We start from the raw sequence: 24138 nt of genomic DNA, 5'->3' as shown, positions 1-24138 counted from the left end.
GGAATATGAAAATAAGTTGATCACTGCTTCTAAGGTTGCAAAGAGATGGAAAAGAGAAATAATAAGTCATAGCACTTGGACAATTGAAGAGTTTCAAAAGAGAGTTAAAACTGATGACAAATACAACCTAACAACTAGGCAATGCTATAAGGCCATGTCACTTGCTAGGGGTGATTTAAAAGAAGAACAAGAAGATCAAATTAAAAAATTGTGGAGTTATAAGCTTGAAATTGGGAAAACAAATCCTAAGTCTACTTGTATCATACAACCTAGTGATTTGGAAGAAACTGAAGGACAAAAGAGATTGTTGAGAATTTACATGTGTTGGGAGGGTTGTATGCAAGGTTACAAATACTGCAGACCTATTATAGGGGTAGATGGTTGTTTTCTAAAGGCAAAAATTGGAGGTCAATTACTCACAGCAGTTGGGATTGATGCAAATGATGGAATATTTCCTTTGGCCTATGCAATTGTTGAAGGGGAAACAAAACAATCTTGGATTTGGTTTTTAAAACTTGTTAAAAAGGACTTGGAGATTTTAGATGAGCATAATGTGACCTTTATTTCTGACAAGCAGAAAGGACTAATACCTGCCTTTGAGACTGTCTTCCCTTTAGCAAATCATAGATTTTGTGTGCGACACTTGCACGGCAATATGAAGCTTGCTGGGTTCCAAGGTAGAGCAATAAAAGATTATTTATGGGCAGCAGCTAGGGCAACAACTATAAACAGTTTCACCCAAGCAATGAAGGATATTAAAGAGTTAGATGTAGATGCCTTTACCTGGTTATCTGATAAACATCCTAGTGAATGGTCGAGGTCTCATTTTTCCACAACTCCACAGTGTGATATCTTGGTGAACAACATTTCTGAATGCTTTAATTCTATGATATTAGAGGCAAGGAAACAACCACTAATTGCATGCCTTGAGGGTTTAAGAAAGCAAATAATGGTAAGACTATTTGATTGTAGAAAAAAAGCTAGTGCTTGGAATTCTAAAATATGTCCTAGAATTGTTGCAAAGATTGAAGCCAATGAAAAAGCTGCTGCTGGTTATTTGTGTGATCAATGTGATTATGAGTTATTTGAAATTAGGGGCATGTGGGAGGATCAACAAGAAGTTGATTTGGGTAAAAAATCATGCAGTTGTGGGAAATGGCAGTTGACAGGAATCCCTTGCAAGCATGCTATTCGTGCAATTTGGATGAAAAGTGGCAAGGAAACAGTAGTAGATTATGTTAGCTCATTCTACTCCACAGATAGCTACTTGAAAACTTATGCAGGATCCATTAAACCCATGTGTGGGCCTGAAGAATGGCCATTGACAGATAGAGAACCACTACTTCCACCATTGTATAAGACATCAAAGCGTGGTAGACCAAGAAAATTAAGGAAAAAAAGTGCAGAAGAAACTATCAAGCAGCCAAAGGAGTCAAAAGATCCCACTAAAGTCAGTAGGAGTCAAATCAAGTTGCATTGTGGTAAATGTAAAAAAACAGGTCATAATTCTAGAAGATGTCCAGAAGATCCTGTTGTGAGAGAAAAGTTGGTAAGTTTAAAATTTCAATTTAAAAATTTAATTACTTTAGTTCACAACTAACTTTAATTTTATTACTTTGCTTATTATTGTTTATAGCTAAATCCAAAAAAGATGGTAAGAACCAAAACGACACCGCAACCTCAAAATCATCATACATCAACTACAGAAGTTAATCAAGGACATGAGAATGAAGGAGCTGATAATGAACAACTTATGGATGGAGGATTTGGTGCAGGAATTGCTGAAGTTATTGCAGTCCATACTCAGCCTGAGAATGAAGATGATGTTAATGTTCAAATTCCTCTTGTGGTTGCTTGTGAAGAAGTCAATGTTCCAAGGAATAAAGAAAAGGTGTCAAAGCTACTTATCATCAAAAGGACAACGGACAACAATTCCAAAACCAAGGACTAGTGTTATGATGAAATATTAGTTGATCACTGCTTTTGTATAACATGTCCCTTTTATTTTGTATAAGGCTGTTAATTGATGTACTAGGGCTCTTAGCGCATATTACATGTTTGATGCTTTTTGTATGACAAATTTACACTTGAATGTCTTTCTTTTGGATTAAGGTTATATGAAGATGTTTGTGCATTGGATGCAAATTTTAATTTTATTAAGGTGTTTGTGTATTGGTTGCAAATATTTATTTATTTCTTTATTTTTAAGGAAGTGTTTTGTTTTGTTTTTTTTTTTTTTTTTGAAATGAGTCAATATGTTTGCAGTCTGTTTTTAAGGCCTAAGGAAGGGAATAAGGGAATTGTATTGATTAGGCAGAAGAGAGAAAAAAAAATTGACTAGGCAGAAGAGAGAAAAAAAAATTAGTAAATGGGTTTGCAGTGTGTTTTTAGGGTCTGAGAAAGGGAATGAGGGAGAGAGAAGAAAATTAGGAAAGATAATTAACAATTAATCTGATAAAAATAAAAGAGAAATGAAATTACCATTTTAACCTTGTTATTAACAGCCAACAAACGGAATTGTTAACAGAGGACTAAAGTGTGTAAAACCATCAAAGTCAAGGACTAAATAGAGTACAAAAAGTCACTTAGGACTAAATTGAGTAAAACCACTATAGTCGAGGACTATATTGGGTATTAACTCTAAAATCTAAGTACTATAAGTATTCGTAAAAATTTCTCTTTATATTATATATTGCGATTAATTAATTTAATAATTTGTTTTTTTAAATTGTTAAAAATGCTTTCAAACTATTTATAAAATAATAATTAAGCTATAAAACGGTAATTTAAAAATCAATTATATACTTGAATTTACGTAAAATTGTACAACTAACTTCTTTTGATCTTTTTTTGCCAAATCATATCAGTATTGCTTATTTGAAATTATAATTATTGATATTATTTTAAAAAAATTTATCTTATTCCTTTTTCATCGAAAATAAAAATTATGACTATGAATTTGATAACACAATCACCTCTATCGATTTTCTTCTAGAAGAATGCAACAGAGTTGCCTCTTCTAGATCTAGATGGAGGTTATGATGTGAGAGTAAGCCATGACAAGTGTGTTTGGAAAGCATGAAAATGACTTCTGGAAAACGTTTTCTGCAAAATGAGTCATTTTCCGTGTTTGGATGTATTCTGGAAAACTGTCTTTGTGTTTGTGTGTTTGATTCATTTTCTGGAAAATAGGTAGAATTGTATAATTATAATATTTTTAATTTTTAATTATAATTAAAATACTTATAATAATATTAAAATATTATTTTTAATTTGTTTAATTATAATTAAAATATTTATAATAATATTTTTATTAAATATTATAAAGAAGAAACATCTTGCTGTGATAGAGAAGAAACAGAGGGAAGTCCACTGTTGCGCCGAAACCATCAGATCTTGCTGGTTTATAGTTTATGGTTTGAAACCAGATCTTGTTGCTGCCTTGCGTCGCCGAAGCTAGAGGATGGAGTCCACTGTTGCAACTCTACTGACGGTAAGAAGAACAGGGGCAACTAGAAGAAGGGACCGTCACCGTCACTGCTTCTTGAGGTCGGAATCACTGGCCAGCAAAACATTAACATTTTAAATAATGTGAGAGTCCTTTCAAAAAAAATAATAATAATAATGTGAGAGTAATGTCATGGCTTAGATAATAAAGAAGCCATGGCTAGCAAACAATTAACATTTTAAATAATTTCAGATATGTAACGTAGGTAATCGATAATTTAATTTGGAATTTAAAACATAATGGATAGACTAAATTTACTCTTCGGAGTGCTAGATAGAGCTTCTATGCTATAGAGTTAAAACTTATTCTAAAAGACTCTTGTATATATAGTGGTGCAAACCACTTACCAAACCAACGTGGGACAAGTGCAAACCCTTCCACCTTCCTTTCCAACTCAAATAGGTATACTTTGAGAATTAATTTTTCATTCACCTATTAACTATTTTGAGCATACAATATATCAATTTTTGTGTCTCAATACAAAGAGTGTAAATTCACTTTGACTCGATCCAAACTGAAAACGGATCTACATATACTTTTATCACAAAATAGTCACTTACATGTCATTTATGTTAAAACTCCAACGGAAATGGCCCATATATATAACTTGTGAACTATTATTCACAAATAAAATTTATCAAATGAACACCTAGATAATAATTATGGTTTGTAAATTTCTATTGTGACAAAAAAGAAAAACAAAAAAAGTGAGGTTACGTGGAGGCATCTAAATGGGTAATGCTGGTATGCTATCACGTCCCATGGTAGTGTGGAAATTGGCAGAAGTAGATTCGTATCTGTGGTGGATCCCGCAATATTTAACAATTACCCGACCTGCCCTCCCCCACTTCTCCTTTACGGAGTTGACATTTATCCACCTTCTCCCTCTCCATCATCCTCTCCTCTCTTCATTATTTTCCTTATCTTCTACGTGTCAGTGTTTCAATGTGCAACATAAGTACACTACCTTAAATTCTTACTCGTACGTTCCACGTAATATGATGCCTACACCAATTTTTCCTTCGCAAAAACTAATGTAATATTGAGACAAATCAAATGAGTAAATTCTTTTTTTGGTCCTAGACTTATTGGGTGTTGGACATATTTAGTCCGGTTTTATTAATTTTGCCACATTTAGTCCAGACTTAATAAAAGTTGGACAATGTTAGTCCACCGTCACAATCACCGATTGTCAACCGTGAAATTGAAGGGCAATTTCGTCTTTTCAAGTCTAAATCTTAATCAGCACCTTTCTTGGTCTCTTCAATCAAAGATGAGTAACAGAGCCACGAAGAAAGCCTTAGTCTTATTCAGTCTTGAACCATCAGTCTTGAACAAGTTTGGAATCTAGATACAATGTGACAAATCTGACGGTCCACGACGAAGCCAAGCCCCAAGGCCGAAGACGAAGCTAGCTGCGAATCTGCTACGAATCCAATAGACGACGACGAAGCTAAAGCCGACGACGCTGCCTCCTTCCCTCACCTACGAATCTGTGAATCTGGGTATGTCTTCTTCATTGAGTTAATTGACTGATTCTACATTGAGTTAAGTTCCAAGGCCTAGCAGAGTTGTCGGTGGTTTGGGATGGAGGCACTGGATCACAGTTGTCGAAGCCAGTACAGGTGAGAGCGGCGACGACGGTTCCTCCACATCGACATCGGACTCGAATTTTTGGCCACTCTCTCCCACACGTGCTCTCTTGCTACACATGTCTCTTTTGATCCGCGACGCTGAGCCATAGCTGCCGTTGGCGGCTGAACCCTCCTCCTCGTCAACGACCTGTAAGACCTCTAGTGAACAGCGGAGATTTCCCCATTCGAATCCATCTTAGCGCATCTCAAGAAATTCCCCCACTTCAACCCACAAGGCAGCATGAAATTATGCAGCGGTGGCTTTGATCTTTCCAGCTCCATAGCCATTACCGGAATAATTATGCAGCGGCGAGTATGACTTTTTAGGGTGAAATCAAAATAAAAATGGGGCTGATGAAGAATAGCATTTGAAAGGACGAAAATGCCCTTCAATTTCACGATGATTTAACATCAATTTGGACGGTGGACTAACATTGTCCAACTTTTATTAAGTCTGGATTAAATGTGGCAAAATTAATAAAATCGGACTAAATGTGTCCAACACCCAATAAGTGTAGGACCAAAAAAGGAATTTACTCCAAATCAAATCAAGATAAAATGTATCAAGATAAAATGTAACATTTATATTTTCAGTATAAGCATTATATTTTCATATTTGAATAAGAATCAGTGTGCGATCATGAATAAGGATTAGAGAAACAGTGGCACATTATTGTAACTAGGGCCACAAAGTAAATTACAATGAGGCAAAGATGAATGGTAATTCTTGGTAATTGGGATGATTACTTTTAGATTAATGTTACTTGGCTTCTTAGACAATAATAAATAAAATGTTATTAGAATTAAACGTAATCGGTTAAACGAACTAGTTAAATTAATACTTAAACCATGACTGTTTTTAATATTAGCAAATAAGAACAATTCTTGATGTTGCTGCTAACATTTTGGTGGTGTACAAACCAGATCGGAATCTGAGATTCATTATATCCAGGTCACCTTCTTCAAGGAAGCCATGGATTCTTGTATACACTGGAGTTTCAGAGTACTACAATGTTGTATAATGATAAAATTTTAAGGTATATATATATAGAATAGAAGATTAATGTTAGTGTGGCTATGGATTTCTTCTCAGATCGACGACGACGACGCTTATGTTATCGCTGCTGTAGCGTGCTAAGGCCAGCTTGGTCAAGAGTATTGACGCATCTGAGCAGGCCTTGTCCGAGCTCTCGCCGGCGGCGGCCGTGACTGCGTCGTCTCGACCCGGCGATCGCGGCGGCGATGGAGGCTTGCCTTGTCGCAAGCACATGCGGGCGACGCCGCAGGCTGTCTCGTTTGATACGACGTCCCATAGGCCGTCGCTTGCTAATATCAAACACTCGTCCTCCGCCGTCCTCTCCGTAACGGTTACCTCCGGTTCCGATATCACGTAGGGTTTCAGGTAATTGTCGCCTGAGAAGATGAAACGTTTTAGCCATAATTGGACGGAAAAGTGAAAATATGTAAATTTATAAACGTTTTGGGATATAGAACATACCGATAGCTCGAGACATTGCCAGGACTCCGAGAACTCGAGGTCCGTCCCAGTAGATGACTCGGCCGCCGGCGGCTTCGATCCGATTCACTTCGTCGGGTCGATCCGGCTACACAAAGGTTAAATCGGAACATGATTTCAATCTCTCTAGAAATGAATTAACATGAGAGAAATTAACCTAGTCGGAATTTGAATTTCATATTTACCTTGTGATCGATGGAGAGTGGGATGGCGACTCCATTCCGGCAAAGAACGGCGCGAGAATCGCCGCAATTGGACACGACGATACTTTCCGGTGTTACCACGGCGACTACGGCGGTGGATCCGACGGCATCGCATTGCGGAGTCTGCAGCTCGCAGCGGCAACTGGAGCGGGCGGCGGCGTTGGCTCCGCTTGACCAGTCGGTAATTTCCTGGTCCATTTTGGAGAAGCTCCGGGACATCACCTCCTTCCATTCCGGCTCCTCGCCGCCGACCTCGCTTTGGACGATCTCGTGCATTCGATCTCTGCACTTCATCGCCACCTACAAATTCCCCGCACAGAAATTAGAGAAAACTCCAAATATCAAACACATGGCGTGCAAACTTGTTAATTAAACTTACATGTGAGCAACCGTGGCCGTCGTAGACGCCGAAAAAGTGCGAGGAGCTCGTGGAATTCTCAGTATTACGCCGGAAAAAAGGATGAATCGCCACCGCGTCTTCCATATCCCTCCTCCTCCCGCAAACAGAAGTCATCCCGAATTTAGGACAATCCGGTTCGGTTCCAGAGCACGTAGCAGATTCAGGCCGGTCCGGATCCTCAGTCGGATCTTCGCTACTAACCTTTGCCCTAATTTCACCCTCAACAACAAATCCTTCATCCTCGCACGCCTTGGAAACATAACAGACATCGTTTCCCTCCAATTTCCGCCGCTTTTTACAATTCTCACTCACGTCGCAGCTCTCCGACGCCGGCGGAGAAGCAGGGAAGATATTATTGAGCCGCTTCCTCTCGTTGTCCAGAGGCGGCGCCACCGCGACGTCGGCGGCCACGAATCGGAACTTGTGAATCTCCATCCGCCGTCTCCTGGCGCCCTCGGAACTCGGCTCAACCGGAGTCGTAGCTTCCGTTTCGCCACCGCACACCGCAGCCATTCAAGCAACAGAAAAGGTTAGAAATTCCGAAATCCGAAAGAAAGCATAAGAGATAAGAGAAATCTTAAAAGCAGAGAGTGGAGAGAGGTCCCATGAAAACAGACGCCTTTTGAATACATGGGAGGATTGAAGGCATTGCACCTGAGGATGGTGGGGCAGGGCGGGCAGCTGCCCGTCACCGCCCCGGGCAGATGGCGACGTACAGTAGGTGTGGCGTTGGACTTGCCTGGGCCGATCCTGGCCGTCCAAATCGCTTTCGTGATCTTTTTTGGTGGGAAAATGGTCCGGACACGTGGAAAGCAGACTGAAGGGGGACGCGTGGACCAATGGGAATTCACCACGCAGGGAGTGACCAAATTTCCTTTTCTGACACGCATGTGGTCCTCGGGGGCGACCTCGCCGATTATTCTCCTTTTCGGCCGCGATTAATACAAGTGCGTTTCATCGCAGGATTTCACCACGCGGCGGAATCATGGAATGCGAGATTTGTTGCTTGCTTGTCCCTTCACGCTCCTTGTAGCGTGTGGTTGTCACCTTCACAAAAATTAAGAATATTAAGTGTACTTTTTATAGAGTATTAAACTCAATATTTATAAAGGCTAAGAAAATAAATTAATACTTATATGGCTAACAAGAAATTACTAATGATTTCGGCTTCATGCAAATGAACTACAGCTTGCAATTTAAGGATGAATCATACTCATTTATCTTGATCATGTGTTGTTAGTATAAAATGCATGACGATTTATCATCATCTTTACTTTTTTTTCTATCTTATAACTGATTTATTCATATAAGTGAACTACAACTTTTCAAATCGAGGATGAATTTTTAAATTAACTCACTCTAATAGAATCACAATCATTTATCCTACACATGTATTATGTGTGTTGCTCAGCGCATAAAGAGCATGATGACTTGTCATTTTTACCTTCTTTTATCTTATCATTAACAATATGTTAATGCAAGTGAACTACAACTTTGCAAAATGTAGAAGCCTTTTTCAGCTTTTCACACTCATTAGAATTGCAATCATTTATCTCAACCATTGCAATACTTGTGTTGCACAAGTTATAAGGGGCATAATGCCTCGTTGTCATCCTTTCTTCTTCTTCTTCTTCTTCTTCTTCTTGGTCATATCTTTGACATTTTATACATGCAAGTGAGCTACAACTTGTAATATGACCGATAAATTTTTGGATTGACTCATCTTCATAGGGCCAATACCATTTATATTACTTATTGCATTACATGTGTCGCCTAGGGTATAATGGGGCATGATGGCTTGTTATCTCGTACCCTTACCTTCTTTAATCTTATCGTAACAATTTGCTCAAGATTTCAAATTCAACAATGACAACACCCATCATATGAAATATATTAATTCGGTATAGAAAAATAATTGATCACCCCGTTAAAATTAATAATCAATCAATATATCAAAAAATAAAGAGAAATAAAAGCATATCTATACACAACATATTCTAATTGTGGAGTGCAATTTTTTTAATAGAAATTTACTATGCATTTTTTATGTTTTAAAAGTATAGTCAAATTATGTAATAATTTTTTTTAAATTTTTGATATAGGGGGCCTGAGTAACGCGCGTGAAAAAGGGAATTGAAAAATTAAAAAGGGTGGTGGAGGGTGTTGTGTTGAAAACACATGCATAAGTAAGGCTTATAAATAGAAAAACGCGGCGATGGGGTGACGACTGACGAAGTGAGGACCACATCGATGCGCGTGGAAAAATGGAATTGAAAAATTAAAATATGGTGGTGGAGGGTGTTGTGTTGAAAAGTAAGGCTTATAAATAGAAAAGTGCGGCGATGGGGTGACGACTGGCGAAGTAAGGATCACATCGACGTGTGTTGAAAACACATGCATAAGTAATGCTTATAAATAGAAAAACGCGGCGATGAGGTGACGACTGACGAAGTGAAGACTACATTTCAACATCAACTGACGATTATATAATATCTGAAAGGTTTACCCGACACGTTTCATCAAGTGATGTGAAGATGAAGTTACAATTTCTATACGTTTGGACCGCTGAAGTTTTTAAAAAAAATACTTTTTTGTTAGTATGTATTGCCTAAAATAACATTATTATGAGGAATTTTTTTAATTAGTCCACTACCTCATCAAAATTATAACATCATATATTGAGGCTTTGACAAATGAAATGATAGTAGCAAATTGATTTGATGTGGCGTGTTCTCATTGGTGGAGATAGACGGTCAACTAATTGTTTGACAAAACCTTATTGGCAGCATGTTAATCCTAAATCATAGACGCCTCTCAATCAGTCATGTCTACGTTGGTGCATTGGGTAGGTACAAAATATTAAAATATAAGAAGATAATTTGAAATAAAATAAAACATTTAAAAATATAGTCATAAATATTATTGAATATAGACAAAAAATAAAATGCATCAAAACATTATAAAAAATATTCATAACAAAATATGAAATATAATTATTATGATAAAATGATTCAAGTAGGAAAGATATTATAAATCGCACATCTCACTATTAATATATAAAAGAATGATAATTGTTGAATATTGACGAAAAATAAAATACGTCAAAACTTTATATAAAAGAAGGATAATTGTTGGATAGAGGCAAAAATAAAATACATCAAAAGTTTATAAAAAGTATTCATAACAAAATTATGTGACACAATAGATGGTATAGAAGATTACCTTTCTTAGGTTAAATAATAGATGATTTACCAACTTGCCTAACTTATCTTTTATTTATTTTTATCTGTATTGTTTTAATTATACTCTAAACATATACTCTCTCCGTATTATTTTATGTGTCTGGTTCTTTTAACGAGACTTGACTGAAATTATTTTTAATTTAATTTTTCATAATTTTAAATTTAATATTAGTATACAAAATTTATATATTTAGAAACTTCACTAAAAGTTCTATTAAACAAAAAAAAAAACAAATTTAAAAATAAGTAAAAAAAAATTAAAATAAACAAAGAAGAAAAAGTTGATTTCATCAATGACTAAGTAGGACAGATAAAATTGTATATATGTATGAGCTATATATAGTAGTGGGGTAGGGTGAGGGAGGCAGCTGCCCTCATTGTGGGTCCGATGCCCCTGATTTCATCCCATTTCTTTAGACTTGTTGTTTGAGTTAGTAACCCTATAATCTCATCATATACTATATATTTTTATTTACAAGATGTGAATGAAAAATTCTAAATCTGACAAATAAACAAAATGAATATTAAGTAAAAGAAGAAAAAAAAATTGAACAAAAACTACAAGTCATCCAACACATACAAGATGGTTTCCAGCCACATTTTTTAGTGGTCTAAGCTGAAACAGGTCAAAATATTCAATTCTAATTATACATATAACATATATTCTCTTTATCCTTCCATATTCTCATTGAAAATGGCATTTGGATAATGGTGATGAATGCATGTAAAGCTAAGGCTGAAGAGAATAATATAATTGGAGTCAATATAATCTAAACATAGCATCAGATCCTCAAATCTCATATGCTCCATCCATTAATTATATCTTAACATTATATTTTTTTTCTATAAGCTGATACAGACAACCTAATTATGTTAATTATGTTATTTAGTGCAGATGATACTGCCATAACAGATGATTGGATGAACTCAAATTTAGGCTGGGTTTGAAAATCAGGAAAATAACTTCCTACAATTAATTTATGCATCAAATTCAAACATGCAAATAATCTTCTTCAACATGTTCCAATCATATTACAACAATGATGCAAAAAAAAAAAAAAAAAAAAAAAAAAATTCCACACAAGCTCTTTGTTTCCAACAAGAAATTCATTTGATTTCTCTTGGTTTCATAGTTTACTATTTCATTACTACTTCAGTTTCTTCTCAGCTGTCAAGACCCTATAACTTGCATGAAGACCTTCAGAGGTTTCTTCCACTGATACTTCCCAACCCACAGCTTTCCCAACCTCTTCAAGCTCATCCATAACACGAAGAACATCGCGAACATATACCTTCCCACCAGGCCTCAAAACGCGATCCATTTCAAGCATGATGGTTGATACATTGCATCTGATAATATATACAGATCAATCAGTACAGTTCTCATTCCTAGAGAAATCTGCAGTGCAAATTAAAAGGGAAAAGTAAAGATTTTACCTTTTCCTTTCAATGGAGAAGAGGCCATTAGCATGCAGCAAGTCATATGTTCTTGGATAGGTGTCAAATGGTTCACACCTAGAAGACAATATAATGTAGCAGGAAAACATCAACAACATATGATTTTTGAGTACCACTCTGTTACAATGTAGTATCTGTTCATAACTACTTTCTCAACCTACTGAAGCAAGCACAAAGAGTCAGCATCGCCTCCACTGAGGCCTGAACCCACCCCCTTCCATATGGGGGTGCAACAACATATGATTAGTATAGCAAAAGCTGCATATGTTAAGTTTTCAATTGCCTTCTCGGGGTTCTTACCAGTCGTGCATAACTCCAATGAGACCGCGATCATATATAACAGGCAACGTGTTCGGTCCACTCACGGGAACAACATTCAGAACCCAACAGTCCAGCTTATTGTTAATCAGTGCTTCAGCAAACCTGTCATGATGACAGCAGTTCATTTTTGCAGTCTTATGAACTAAACAGTACATACAGTGCAGTGATCGAAATGGTGAAAATTGAAAACATACCCTCCAAAACCGGCTCTCATGTCCAGCACGTTTCGAAGTTGGAATTTGTCCCAACCCAGTCTCTGAATGTAGCTCTTAACTATATCCCTCCAGTATCTCGACTCTGCCCTAACTAGCTCCTCTCTCGAGATGTGAGCATCAAGCTGTATGGTTTTCAGCCTGTCTGACGGATAATGGAGGCGTTCTGGCCCCGTGGAGACATTCGCAGCATAGCCTTCCTCGGGCAGCTGTGTGATACAAGCCTTCAGATCAACATACCTAAGAACGACAACGAACGAGCAGGAGTTGCAGAACAGGACAGCAAACGATCATGGAATCAAAATCTTGACAAGTGAGAACCACAACAGGTCTAACGAACAAGATTGGCCGAGAAGGCATACCAGATTTTGTCAGGATCGTCGTTTGAATCACACAATGGCGGCTGGCTTCCTTCCCCGCGACTTAAATAGCAGCTGTTGTTTAAAGGCTTCTGCCATATTGCAATGGTGCCCTCTTTCTTCACAAGTCTCCAGCAAATACTCGTGGTGAGATTCACCATCTCTGGATATAAGAAAACCGAGATCAAATGTCAATTCACACAGAAATTTTTCCAACAAATACTTTTTCGAGCAAAGAAGCAATGATAATCAGTACTAAAATACCTTCCCAGTGCACTCCCAGGGCTGTTTCGTGCTTATAAACAGGCTGTGCAGACCAAACAAAATACCCTCCTGCACGAAGCATCCGGTTGGCCTCCAGAAGCAGTATGCCATCTTGATTAAAACGAATCAGAGGGACGTGCAATTAGAGACACTCATAAACTACAAACGACACTAAAAAAACTAACGAGTTCTCAGCANAAAAAAAAAAAAAAAAAAAAAAAAAAAAAATTCCACACAAGCTCTTTGTTTCCAACAAGAAATTCATTTGATTTCTCTTGGTTTCATAGTTTACTATTTCATTACTACTTCAGTTTCTTCTCAGCTGTCAAGACCCTATAACTTGCATGAAGACCTTCAGAGGTTTCTTCCACTGATACTTCCCAACCCACAGCTTTCCCAACCTCTTCAAGCTCATCCATAACACGAAGAACATCGCGAACATATACCTTCCCACCAGGCCTCAAAACGCGATCCATTTCAAGCATGATGGTTGATACATTGCATCTGATAATATATACAGATCAATCAGTACAGTTCTCATTCCTAGAGAAATCTGCAGTGCAAATTAAAAGGGAAAAGTAAAGATTTTACCTTTTCCTTTCAATGGAGAAGAGGCCATTAGCATGCAGCAAGTCATATGTTCTTGGATAGGTGTCAAATGGTTCACACCTAGAAGACAATATAATGTAGCAGGAAAACATCAACAACATATGATTTTTGAGTACCACTCTGTTACAATGTAGTATCTGTTCATAACTACTTTCTCAACCTACTGAAGCAAGCACAAAGAGTCAGCATCGCCTCCACTGAGGCCTGAACCCACCCCCTTCCATATGGGGGTGCAACAACATATGATTAGTATAGCAAAAGCTGCATATGTTAAGTTTTCAATTGCCTTCTCGGGGTTCTTACCAGTCGTGCATAACTCCAATGAGACCGCGATCATATATAACAGGCAACGTGTTCGGTCCACTCACGGGAACAACATTCAGAACCCAACAGTCCAGCTTATTGTTAATCAGTGCTTCAGCAAACCTGTCATGATGACAGCAGTTCATTTTTGCAGTCTTATGAACTAAACAGTACATACAGTGCAGTGATCGAAATGGTGAAAATTGAAAACATACCCTCCAAAACCGGCTCTCATGTCCAGCACGTTTCGAAGTTGGAATTTGTCCCAACCCAGTCTCTGAATGTAGCTCTTAACTATATCCCTCCAGTATCTCGACTCTGCCCTAACTAGCTCCTCTCTCGAGATGTGAGCATCAAGCTGTATGGTTTTCAGCCTGTCTGACGGATAATGGAGGCGTTCTGGCCCCGTGGAGACATTCGCAGCATAGCCTTCCTCGGGCAGCTGTGTGATACAAGCCTTCAGATCAACATACCTAAGAACGACAACGAACGAGCAGGAGTTGCAGAACAGGACAGCAAACGATCATGGAATCAAAATCTTGACAAGTGAGAACCACAACAGGTCTAACGAACAAGATTGGCCGAGAAGGCATACCAGATTTTGTCAGGATCGTCGTTTGAATCACACAATGGCGGCTGGCTTCCTTCCCCGCGACTTAAATAGCAGCTGTTGTTTAAAGGCTTCTGCCATATTGCAATGGTGCCCTCTTTCTTCACAAGTCTCCAGCAAATACTCGTGGTGAGATTCACCATCTCTGGATATAAGAAAACCGAGATCAAATGTCAATTCACACAGAAATTTTTCCAACAAATACTTTTTCGAGCAAAGAAGCAATGATAATCAGTACTAAAATACCTTCCCAGTGCACTCCCAGGGCTGTTTCGTGCTTATAAACAGGCTGTGCAGACCAAACAAAATACCCTCCTGCACGAAGCATCCGGTTGGCCTCCAGAAGCAGTATGCCATCTTGATTAAAACGAATCAGAGGGACGTGCAATTAGAGACACTCATAAACTACAAACGACACTAAAAAAACTAACGAGTTCTCAGCATTAGATAGAATTCTATGTTGATTCCATTGAAACGAGCAAAAGCCACTAACTTAAAAAGCTAAGAAGTTTACCATCGCGAGTCCAGTTTATCTGGCACCTTGAACAATGGATTAAGTCGAAGGCCTGACTAGGATACAACAAGCGCCTCGTTGCAAAAGTAGCCACCATTGCAGGAACGCCACGCTCGAGTGCAAATTGGATCTGGTTTTCGTGCTGATCTTTCGGGGAAATTGAGAGGGGGAGCACATTTCGCGACAGTAAATAGGCACCAAAGCTTGCCACACCACAACCAACATCCAACGCAACTCGGGTCCGATTACCAAATGCAATTTCGGGCACCATCTAACACATGCACCAGATGGATGGAATGTCAGAACACAAAAATTTCTGCAATTTTCATACTTATGTTCAGAGAATTATTGGTCACCTTTTGAATCTGATCCAAGTACTCATTTGCCCCATGGATGAACTCTGTGCCACCTCCTGGAAACCTGAACTTGTCATTGTCTCTTGTTATCCAATTCTGGCCTCCTTTATCCTCAACAAGGCGTTCATGGGGGACATTGCTGAACCAAACCTGCAGTTTAGCACAACATATATATATTTCAAGAATAAATTAAAGCAACTGGACAACCCAGCCAAGTTAGTCACTTTGCTGACTTATAACCAGTAGGTAGTCTACTGGCCTTCTTGGTTTGAAGTTTGAACTGGTCCGATCCTTGTGATCCTTTGTCAGATCACAAGGTGGAGTTTACCCGGTGCACACTCTTAGATAGTAACTGAGGTACCTCATCCCGACTCTGTGGCCATGGTATCCGAGGCTTGTAGTCTGCGGGTGCAGGTACCAAGCAGTTCAAGCCCTTGCCCGGGCAATGGCGCTCGAATTCTTCCCCTTTCTCTGTGGAATTTAGGGTTTTTACAGCCTCCAAGTTGTCTAAGCAAGGTATGTATTCACTCATATTGTCAGGGCACACCTCAAACTTCTTAACCACAATCTTTTCACCTTTAATTTCATCTTCTTCCTCCCAATTATCCAACCAATCCCCTTCAATCTTCCCCACCTTAAAGTCATCCGTCATAACCCCGTCATCGTTCACCACGCCGGTCATCAGCACCGCCTGCGGCGGCGGCGGCGGCGGCGTTGGCGGGGACGGTGGAGGCGGCAAATTGACTGTCGCCGGCGGAATTGCAGCCGAAACTTTTTCTTCCTGCTGGTCGTCGGCGGTGGCCGTGTCAGATGAATTGACGGAGTTAGGGGAGAGGACGACGGCGCCGGCGCCGGGAGAAGAAGAGTTTTGGTGGGAACCGAAGAAGAGTAGCTGCGGTGGCTGGCCATTAGACCAAAGAGTTCCGGCGTAGAAGAAAACGACGGCTACGAACAGGAAAGCGGCGATCTTGATCGCCGTCGAGAATCTCGAAACCTCCCCGGCGATCTCCCCCTTCATCTCGCTTTTCAATTCAGAATTACACACACACAAACACGCAAATATATCTCTGTAAAAGTGAGAATTCTTGATTGCTTAGCTTGATGACGAATGGCGTGTCGTTTTGTCTGTTCTGGTTCTTGATTCTTAGGATTTTTTAAAACGAAAGCTTGTCTGTAGTGTTAGTTGTATCTTAGGTTGCTGATCTGAGCTGGCGACATGGTTGCGCCACCACCGACACCCTCGGAAAACAACCGGAAAAATTTTTTGCTTCCCCCACTCCCATTAACCTCTTCCAATATCAACTCCGGCTACCTTTCTGCTCACTTTTTTTTTGTCAGATCAAACGTATATCACTATAGTAAAGCAGTCAATAATATTTGAACCCGATTGACGTGTTCTGATACCAAATTGTTAATCTCCGACTATATAGCAGTAATCACCCCACATTTGATGGCGGAATGTAGACTTGACTATATAGCCGTAATCAACGCTACGTTTGATAGCAGGATGTTAAACTCAACGCTAGATTTGATGACAGGATGTTAAACTCCACTATATAACAGTAATCAACACCACGTTTAATAGCAAAATGTTAGACTGAACTATATAGCAGTAATCAACGCCATGTTAATCAGCGCCATGTTAGACTTGACTCTTTAGCTACTGCACTAACATTTTTAATGTTTCATTAATGGTGGTGGTGATATATATGTCCGTTTGCTTTAAAAATTAGGGTTTGGTTCTGCAATTAAGGTTTAAAAGTTCATCATCAACTTTAATTTGTTGCTGCCCAAAGCTCTAATTCACGTGCTGTTTAATTCTGGATAGGATGCATGTTATCATTGAAAAGATGGAGTCTTTTGTACTGTTTATGTATATATTATTAAAAAGTAATCAAGATTTGCAATCTACAGCCGCCATTAATGGCCGACGTTTTTCTTCTTCTTATTCTGTGAAGTGGGTGGCCAGAGGAATGCGCCCATTGCAAACGCCCTCTTGTAGTCCAAGTCGCCATTGGAGGGTAATCCATAGTCAGCTAGAAGCTTATCGACCTTCCATTCTGGCATTTCTTTGTAGTCCTCCATGGTGTATTTTGGGTAGTGCAGAGGCATCTCAAAGTAGGTGTTGACGCAGCTGCTCTTCTTCTCCTTCTCCATCGCTCTCTTTAATTTGTCCTTTTTTTGGTTGGTTAGTTGAAAAGTGGGGTATATAAGCATGTGAAATATCATGAAAATGGAATGTTACACCTTCTTGGGTTCCCATGCCATGCATACATACATAGCTTTTTGGTGTATGTTCATGTGTGTGCTTCAATTCTTCTTTTTATTATAACTCAAATTTCTGATTTTGTAGGACTATATCTCGAACCAAATCTAGTTACGTTTTTAAGAGTCGAACTTCTAAGTTATGTCTTACCTCCAAGTAAGAATCAAACTTGACTAGCACTCTAGCGCAAAACTTAGAGATCTTATGACTAGTGTTGCAAAAATTTAGTTTAAGCGCCGATTAGCACTGATTAATCGTCGTCTAGGCGCTAGGTATTGGCCGGCCACCTGCTAGCACATCACCATAATCGGTAGTCTTGGCCGCTGACTAGCTAGTTGGTTGCCTAGGCACTGATTGCTTAGGCACTAACTAGGTCGCTTAGTCGGCTAATTAGCTATTGTTCTCCTTTTTTGTAAATGAGTTGTTTCACTCAAAATGATATCGTTTTGAGCGAAATAACCTTAAATTGTTCAAACTGTATACGTTTTTTTAGGTTAATATTTAAATTTTAGTATTAACTATTAAAGTATTAAATAATTTATAATTATCAAGTCTTAAAAAATTTTAAAAAAAATTAAACAATTTTTTTTAAAAAAATAAAATAAAAAATACATGGGCGCTTAACTAAGCACTGATTAATCACCACCTAGGCCCTAGGCGTCCCTCGAGCGCCATTAGAATGCCTAGTGATTTTTTTCAACCATGCTTATGAGCAATAGTCAATTTTTACAAAGGCGAATCGAGCCGAATCTGAATTAGTTTTATTAGGTAGCGATACGAAAGTAGGGATCAAATTGGCACCAACAATAAATTAGGGGCCTAAGGTGAATTCTCAACAAAAATGGGATATTTTCCGACCAAATAATTTTGGGCTGGTTCCAAACCTTATCATATAAACTACCGGGCCCTCAAATGATTTGCATTATGAGACACACCATAGTGGCCCATGAGACTACGACCACCCAACATCCCAATGATTCCTTATACATAGGTCCATTCCCTAAAACTATTGTGCCCCTCGAAACTCAAGGCCATGGTTGGGCTACCAATGCACAATCATTGGACTCGCATTCTCAGCCACCCGATCGCTTATCCGATTTACGGATCCGAGCCCATCGAATGATTGAGAAACGTGTGGCTTCACGGATCCGTACACGCCACACCACTTGATAACAAGTGGCTTTAAGAATGGGCAACGTTTGAGCCGTGAAGTTTGTCTGGCGTTATGGGCCAACGACCGGTCCCGACCCGAATTCGTTATTTGGAAACGTGACATTACGTCGTAGTGATAAGGTTTGATAACAAGAAGTTAGGTAGATCCTAGGATGATAGGTTTGATATGGGTTCGAGTGTTTAAAATTATTTGGTATGTGCTTTGATAATAATGAAATTTGATAGAGAATATTTTTGAGTATATCTTCCTATACGTACCGTACACTCGTTTAGTATCCGATCAGACCATAAAGATGAATTGTTTTCGACTAAGACTGACCATACGCTTGACCTTGCCGACCTAAATGCCATAGCCGACCACAACTAAGAACTACAGTAATATCAGGTCGGGACGAATATCCCGAGCATGACAACTTAGGGATTTGGACCTAATAGTCAGGAATCTGAGTACACGTGGTCATTAAGACGTTGTTTCCGAGCCTACCCACTGCATGCGCAACACATGTCAGTCATTCCGAGTGCTCAGTATGTGACCCTTCTTTATCGCATCTATTGTATATGGTTACTCAAGCTTAAGCATTAAACAAACGAGCAGACCAGCAAATGATCACTTTGTGAAAACTAGATTATTTACCACATCGGTTATTTTACATGTTAAAAAAATTAAATTCATTGTAAAATATTTATGAAAATATATAATATAATCAGATGATAAATTGCCTAAAAGATTCAAAATATTGTGTATTTTAGTGTAAGGTAAATAAACACTTTGTAATTCGAGCAGGAGTGATGATGACAATGAAAACAGAAAACACATGCAACGTGGCAATAAATGACGAAATTCCCCATAACTCTTGGAGAAAAAATGAGGACACAGGCAATAATTAGGCAGCCTGGTTTCATCTGAGAACACAAACTCTCATAATTTTTTATTTTTTATTTAGCGAATAGCTCGAATTATTTGAGAATACTTAATTATACGGAGTAATTTTGAATTAAAAAAAAAAAGGCAAAAGGTCAAATAGACACATTTATTACTCGCAAGTGCTCAATTAACCCGTTAGTCTAAAATAAGATTCAATTCGATATACAAGCTTCCTAAAATTATTGCATAATACAATTAAAACTTAATGAAGTGACCATACATAATGAATTTGCTACCTTATCATATGATTAAAACATTTACTTTTAACAATAAATTTAACAACCAATTCAAGTACACTAGCTACGCTCATGAATCAAGAGAAAGACTAATATTAATGAGTCTGTCTGCAACTGAATTCATCCAACCAAAATATATCAACCTGTAATATAAGTGAAATATAATTCTCGTACATGACGATCACAAGTTCAATTATGCCAACACTCTCTTGGTTGAATTTGTTTCATAAGATGTTTTTTAAACGTAGATTACCTCTCCTATGTAGTTTGTAGGATATAATTTACCCAATGTATACCATCCAAGGATCCATTAGTAACTGTGAGTTTCCTTCGTAAACAAAAAAAATATTGTAACATCTAATCTCCAAAGAAAAGAACGTCTCGAATAGTATGAACAAAAAACACAACTCGTAAAGTATAATCAAAATGAACTCAAAATAATTGATTATACATTATATATATTTACAATAAATTAAAAGTATATATTTTGTTTGTTTAGATGACGAGAGAAATCTATAATTACTACTTGATGGTGTATATTAGACTTGAATTAGTGAGTTTTAGATGCGAGTCGAGAATCATGTTCACACATTCGACAATTGATTTTGATGTTATATTTTGAAATTTGGCTATGTTATAATGTGGTAGGAAACAGTTAAAATTCGTTATAAAGGCAAAAAGCATTGGTCACCATTTCTCGATTGTATATGTAAGCATGTCGTGAGGTGCTACCAGTAAGAATAATCTGGTCGAGACTTGAGACATGACGACCTTCCAGAAACTTCCCCCCAACACCTGGCTGTAAATCGCCAAAACATCTGATGGTCAGAAACGCACCACGTCGGCTGCCAACCACGTGAGCATCCGACGTGGCACCCCTCTTTGGCAGGAAAATGATACGCCCCCCTTTTTTAATGCTTTACGATACTTTTCCGAATTTTCTCACAACGCCAAAACCAAAAATATTAAAAATAAAAAATAAAAAACTCAAAACGCTCACAGCACTCTCTCTTTCGCTTCCACAAACGCAAACACTCCAAAGAAACTTTTCAAAGCTCACAACTTTATTGGTGTTTTTTTTCTCATTTTTTTTAAAAAATAATTCTGTGAGTTTCGGAGAGGAGATTTGCTCGGAATGAATGGGAATGGCGAGGGGAGTGGCGGAGAAGGTAAGATGGAGAGAGTAGTGTATATGTGGGGGTATTTGCCGGGGGCTTTACAGAAACGGTCGCCGTTACTCTCGCCGGTGGTGGTGAAACTGCCGCCGTCTGTTGCCGCCGGCACTTCATGGAAGGACGTTTCCGGCGGGGGTTGTGGCTTTGCCATGGCCATTTCAGGTAACTCTATTCTTTTCCTCAAAGCTTCCTCTCTGCCATTTTCGTTAAATTCTTCTGCGACCGTATTTTATGAAAGCCAGAATCCGTTAGTCTTTTATGCATTCGCGAATGGACTTTCTTTTTCTTCTTTGGTTGAAGTCTCACTGTTTCATTTTCAGAGCGAGTGGCAGTAGGAAAGCTTGGAATCAATTATAGTTTAATTTGACGTGGCTTGTAGCATATAAACCCTAAATTATTCATTTTTAGAAAAAAAAAATAGAACCATTCTATAATATCAGGAGTTCTACTGTTTGAATTATGGTTTCTGAAGTGCTGTAATCTGTATAAACTAAATCATGATATTTTCATCATATTGTGCAGTTTGTATATTATGTACTTATTCTGTTTGTATATATGGTTTAATTAGACTCTGGAAAGCTTATTACCTGGGGTTCAGCAGATGATTTGGGTCAAAGCTATGTAACGTCAGGGAAGCATGGGGTAAGGGGCTGTAAGGCTGTATTTTGATTAAACTTGTTCTTGTATTGTTTAATTCTGTGCCAAACTAAGTTGCATTTTTGTTGGAATTGATTTTTGTAAGGAAACGCCAGAGCCCTTTCCCCTTCCTGATGGAGTTTCAGTAGCAAAAGCTTCTGCAGGTTGGGCTCATTGTGTTGTTGTTACAGGTACTCTGGACAAAGTTTATACTCTGTACTTCAGAGATGGTTTAATGATGGCCTTTTACTGTTCATTTTGCTTAATGGCTAAAATCTTTAACGTCTATTCTGTTTGTCAAGTCAGTTGTATGTTTTAATGCTGTTAAATGTGTCCTCTTGATGCTATTGAGCCTCATCACCTCCTTTTATTCAATCATACCACTGAAGAGGACTGAAAGAATCAATCTCAAATGCAGAGAATGGAGAGGTTTTCACGTGGGGATGGAAAGAGTGCATCCCTTCTGGAAAGGTTATTGGGGATCCATCTGTAGGATTAAACATTGAGAACAGTGAAACTGAAAAACAGACTATGCTCTTTACAGAACAAGGTACTTTGCAATTTTGCATTGTATTTAGGATCAGCAAGATGCAGTTTCCCGTTTGCTTTTTTACGATGTAATATGCTGAAGGTTTACATTATCACAGTAAGCCCTCGCTTCCAGGGGTCAGGATCAACTGCTGGTGCTGTGTCTGTTAGCAGAGGTGTAGAGGATGGTGCAAAAAGAAGACGCGTATCATCATCTAGACAAGCGGCAGAGAGCTCTTCGTCAAACGATGAAAGTCTTTCTGCACTTCCATGTTTGGTCACATTGAACCCAGGAGTAAGAGTTGTTAGTGTTGCAGCTGGTGGCAGGCACACACTTGCCCTGTCAGGTGAATTCCTCATATTTTGGACTATCTTCTCCAAGTTGTGGATAATGCCTAGATCTATGGATCATAAGCACTGTGGATTTTGAATGATGTTAATAATTTCAAGCTATTTAAAGCAAGACACTTGATTTATCTTTTTCCGCGAAGTTCCAGATATAGGACAAGTCTGGGGTTGGGGGTATGGAGGTGAAGGGCAGCTTGGCTTAGGGTCACGGATTCGCATGGTATCTTCTCCGCACCCCATTCCTTGCATCAGCTCCTCTCCCATGGCAAAGGATAGAGCTGTGGGTGTTTCTCATGGAAGCATGGGTTCAGAGGGACTAGGACATATAGCTCCGGGGAGTTATGTGAAAGGAATTGCCTGTGGTGGTCGCCATAGTGCCGTTGTAACAGGTATCTTCTAATAGTAATTGGGGATTTATGCACTACTACATCTGTGGATGATGTATCATTTCCTTTTAATTTCTTCGTTGGTTTATCATTCCCCGCTGTTTGAATGGTCTACTCTGTATACCATTGTGTAAATGCCCTGTCATACAGTACTGTTACATTGGTATAAAGCTATTCCAACAAGCCCTTTTCTTCTACCAATTTGTTTGCAGATGCTGGAGCACTACTTACTTTTGGTTGGGGACTCTACGGGCAGGTGATGAGTCTCTTCGGACTAATTAATTCCTTAATAAAACTAACTAACTCTCACAAAATGAAGAATTCTTCTGCATTAAACAGAGTCTGTACAATTTTTCAAATATCTGTGGTTTGTAATAATTGTTTCGGTGAGTATAAACATTTACGCCTATGTCATCAAGATGTTAATATAATTGTATTACTAATTTGTGCTTTCACATCCGGTATGATGTCAATGTACTTTGCACTTCCTTGTTGATTCTGCTCTATTAAGACATTAAATAAAGTTGTCTTGCCATATCTGTAGTGTGGCCAAGGAAGTACTGATGATGAGCTAAGTCCTGCGTGTGTATCTTCGTTACTTGGAATCAGGATTGAAGGTGTTGCAGCTGGACTATGGCACACACTATGCATTTCTGCTGACGGTGATGTATATGCATTTGGTGGCAACCAATTTGGACAGTTGGGAACGGGAGGGGATCAAGCAGAGGTATATACACTAAATTCTATCCTTGGGAATTGGGATATTGTTTAGCATAGCTTAATGTAAAAGGCAATTTATTCTTTGGTAATGAAGCTTTCTTGCAACCATTCAACTATAGATCTTTTATTGTGAACATTGAACATGTGAACGACAAATGGATCATAGCACAAGTAATTAAGGTTGAAGACCGCCTAAGTGCCTAACCTTTTCTTTCCTTTTTTTTTTTTTTTTTTTT

The 24138-nt window shown here is 38.6% G+C and overlaps 3 protein-coding genes across 4 annotated transcripts in view; 1 reads left to right on the top strand and 2 right to left on the bottom strand.

Annotated features, from left to right (window-relative positions):
* Positions 1-5977: 5977 nt before the first annotated feature.
* Positions 5978-7874, bottom strand: LOC116012703 (protein phosphatase 2C 37-like). Its single transcript, XM_031252344.1, has 4 exons — positions 7241-7874; positions 6844-7161; positions 6641-6746; positions 5978-6555 (listed from the first exon to the last, which is right to left on the bottom strand). The coding sequence occupies exons 1-4, from the start codon at positions 7772-7774 to the stop codon at positions 6218-6220; spliced, it is 1296 nt and encodes a 431-aa protein (XP_031108204.1). The 5' UTR covers positions 7775-7874; the 3' UTR covers positions 5978-6217.
* A 3750-nt stretch (positions 7875-11624) lies between these two features.
* Positions 11625-16843, bottom strand: LOC116012957 (probable methyltransferase PMT12). Its single transcript, XM_031252625.1, has 16 exons — positions 15871-16843; positions 15510-15659; positions 15154-15424; positions 14886-14996; positions 14625-14784; positions 14245-14502; positions 14030-14152; positions 13709-13786; positions 13421-13621; positions 13281-13288; positions 13118-13228; positions 12857-13016; positions 12477-12734; positions 12262-12384; positions 11941-12018; positions 11625-11853 (listed from the first exon to the last, which is right to left on the bottom strand). The coding sequence occupies exons 1-16, from the start codon at positions 16525-16527 to the stop codon at positions 11652-11654; spliced, it is 2949 nt and encodes a 982-aa protein (XP_031108485.1). The 5' UTR covers positions 16528-16843; the 3' UTR covers positions 11625-11651.
* A 4243-nt stretch (positions 16844-21086) lies between these two features.
* LOC116012305 (ultraviolet-B receptor UVR8-like) overlaps positions 21087-24138 on the top strand; it is a 4181-nt gene continuing 1129 nt past the window's right edge. Inside the window, exons 1-8 of one of the 2 annotated variants that reach the window (XM_031251819.1) lie at positions 21087-21446; positions 21853-21926; positions 22027-22111; positions 22339-22470; positions 22568-22795; positions 22940-23185; positions 23395-23438; positions 23727-23909. In XM_031251819.1, the coding sequence (XP_031107679.1) occupies positions 21245-21446; positions 21853-21926; positions 22027-22111; positions 22339-22470; positions 22568-22795; positions 22940-23185; positions 23395-23438; positions 23727-23909 (1194 nt within the window). In that variant the 5' untranslated portion in view covers positions 21087-21244. The remainder of the gene's footprint in view (positions 21447-21852; positions 21927-22026; positions 22112-22338; positions 22471-22567; positions 22796-22939; positions 23186-23394; positions 23439-23726; positions 23910-24138) is intronic. The other variant, XM_031251820.1, reaches the window with a different exon arrangement.

This window comes from Ipomoea triloba, chromosome 3 (genome assembly GCF_003576645.1).
Source record: "Ipomoea triloba cultivar NCNSP0323 chromosome 3, ASM357664v1".
NCBI classification, from domain to species: domain Eukaryota; kingdom Viridiplantae; phylum Streptophyta; class Magnoliopsida; order Solanales; family Convolvulaceae; genus Ipomoea; species Ipomoea triloba.
The sequence above is the reverse complement of the archived record's forward strand: the minus strand, read 5'-3'. Positions and strand labels throughout refer to the sequence as shown.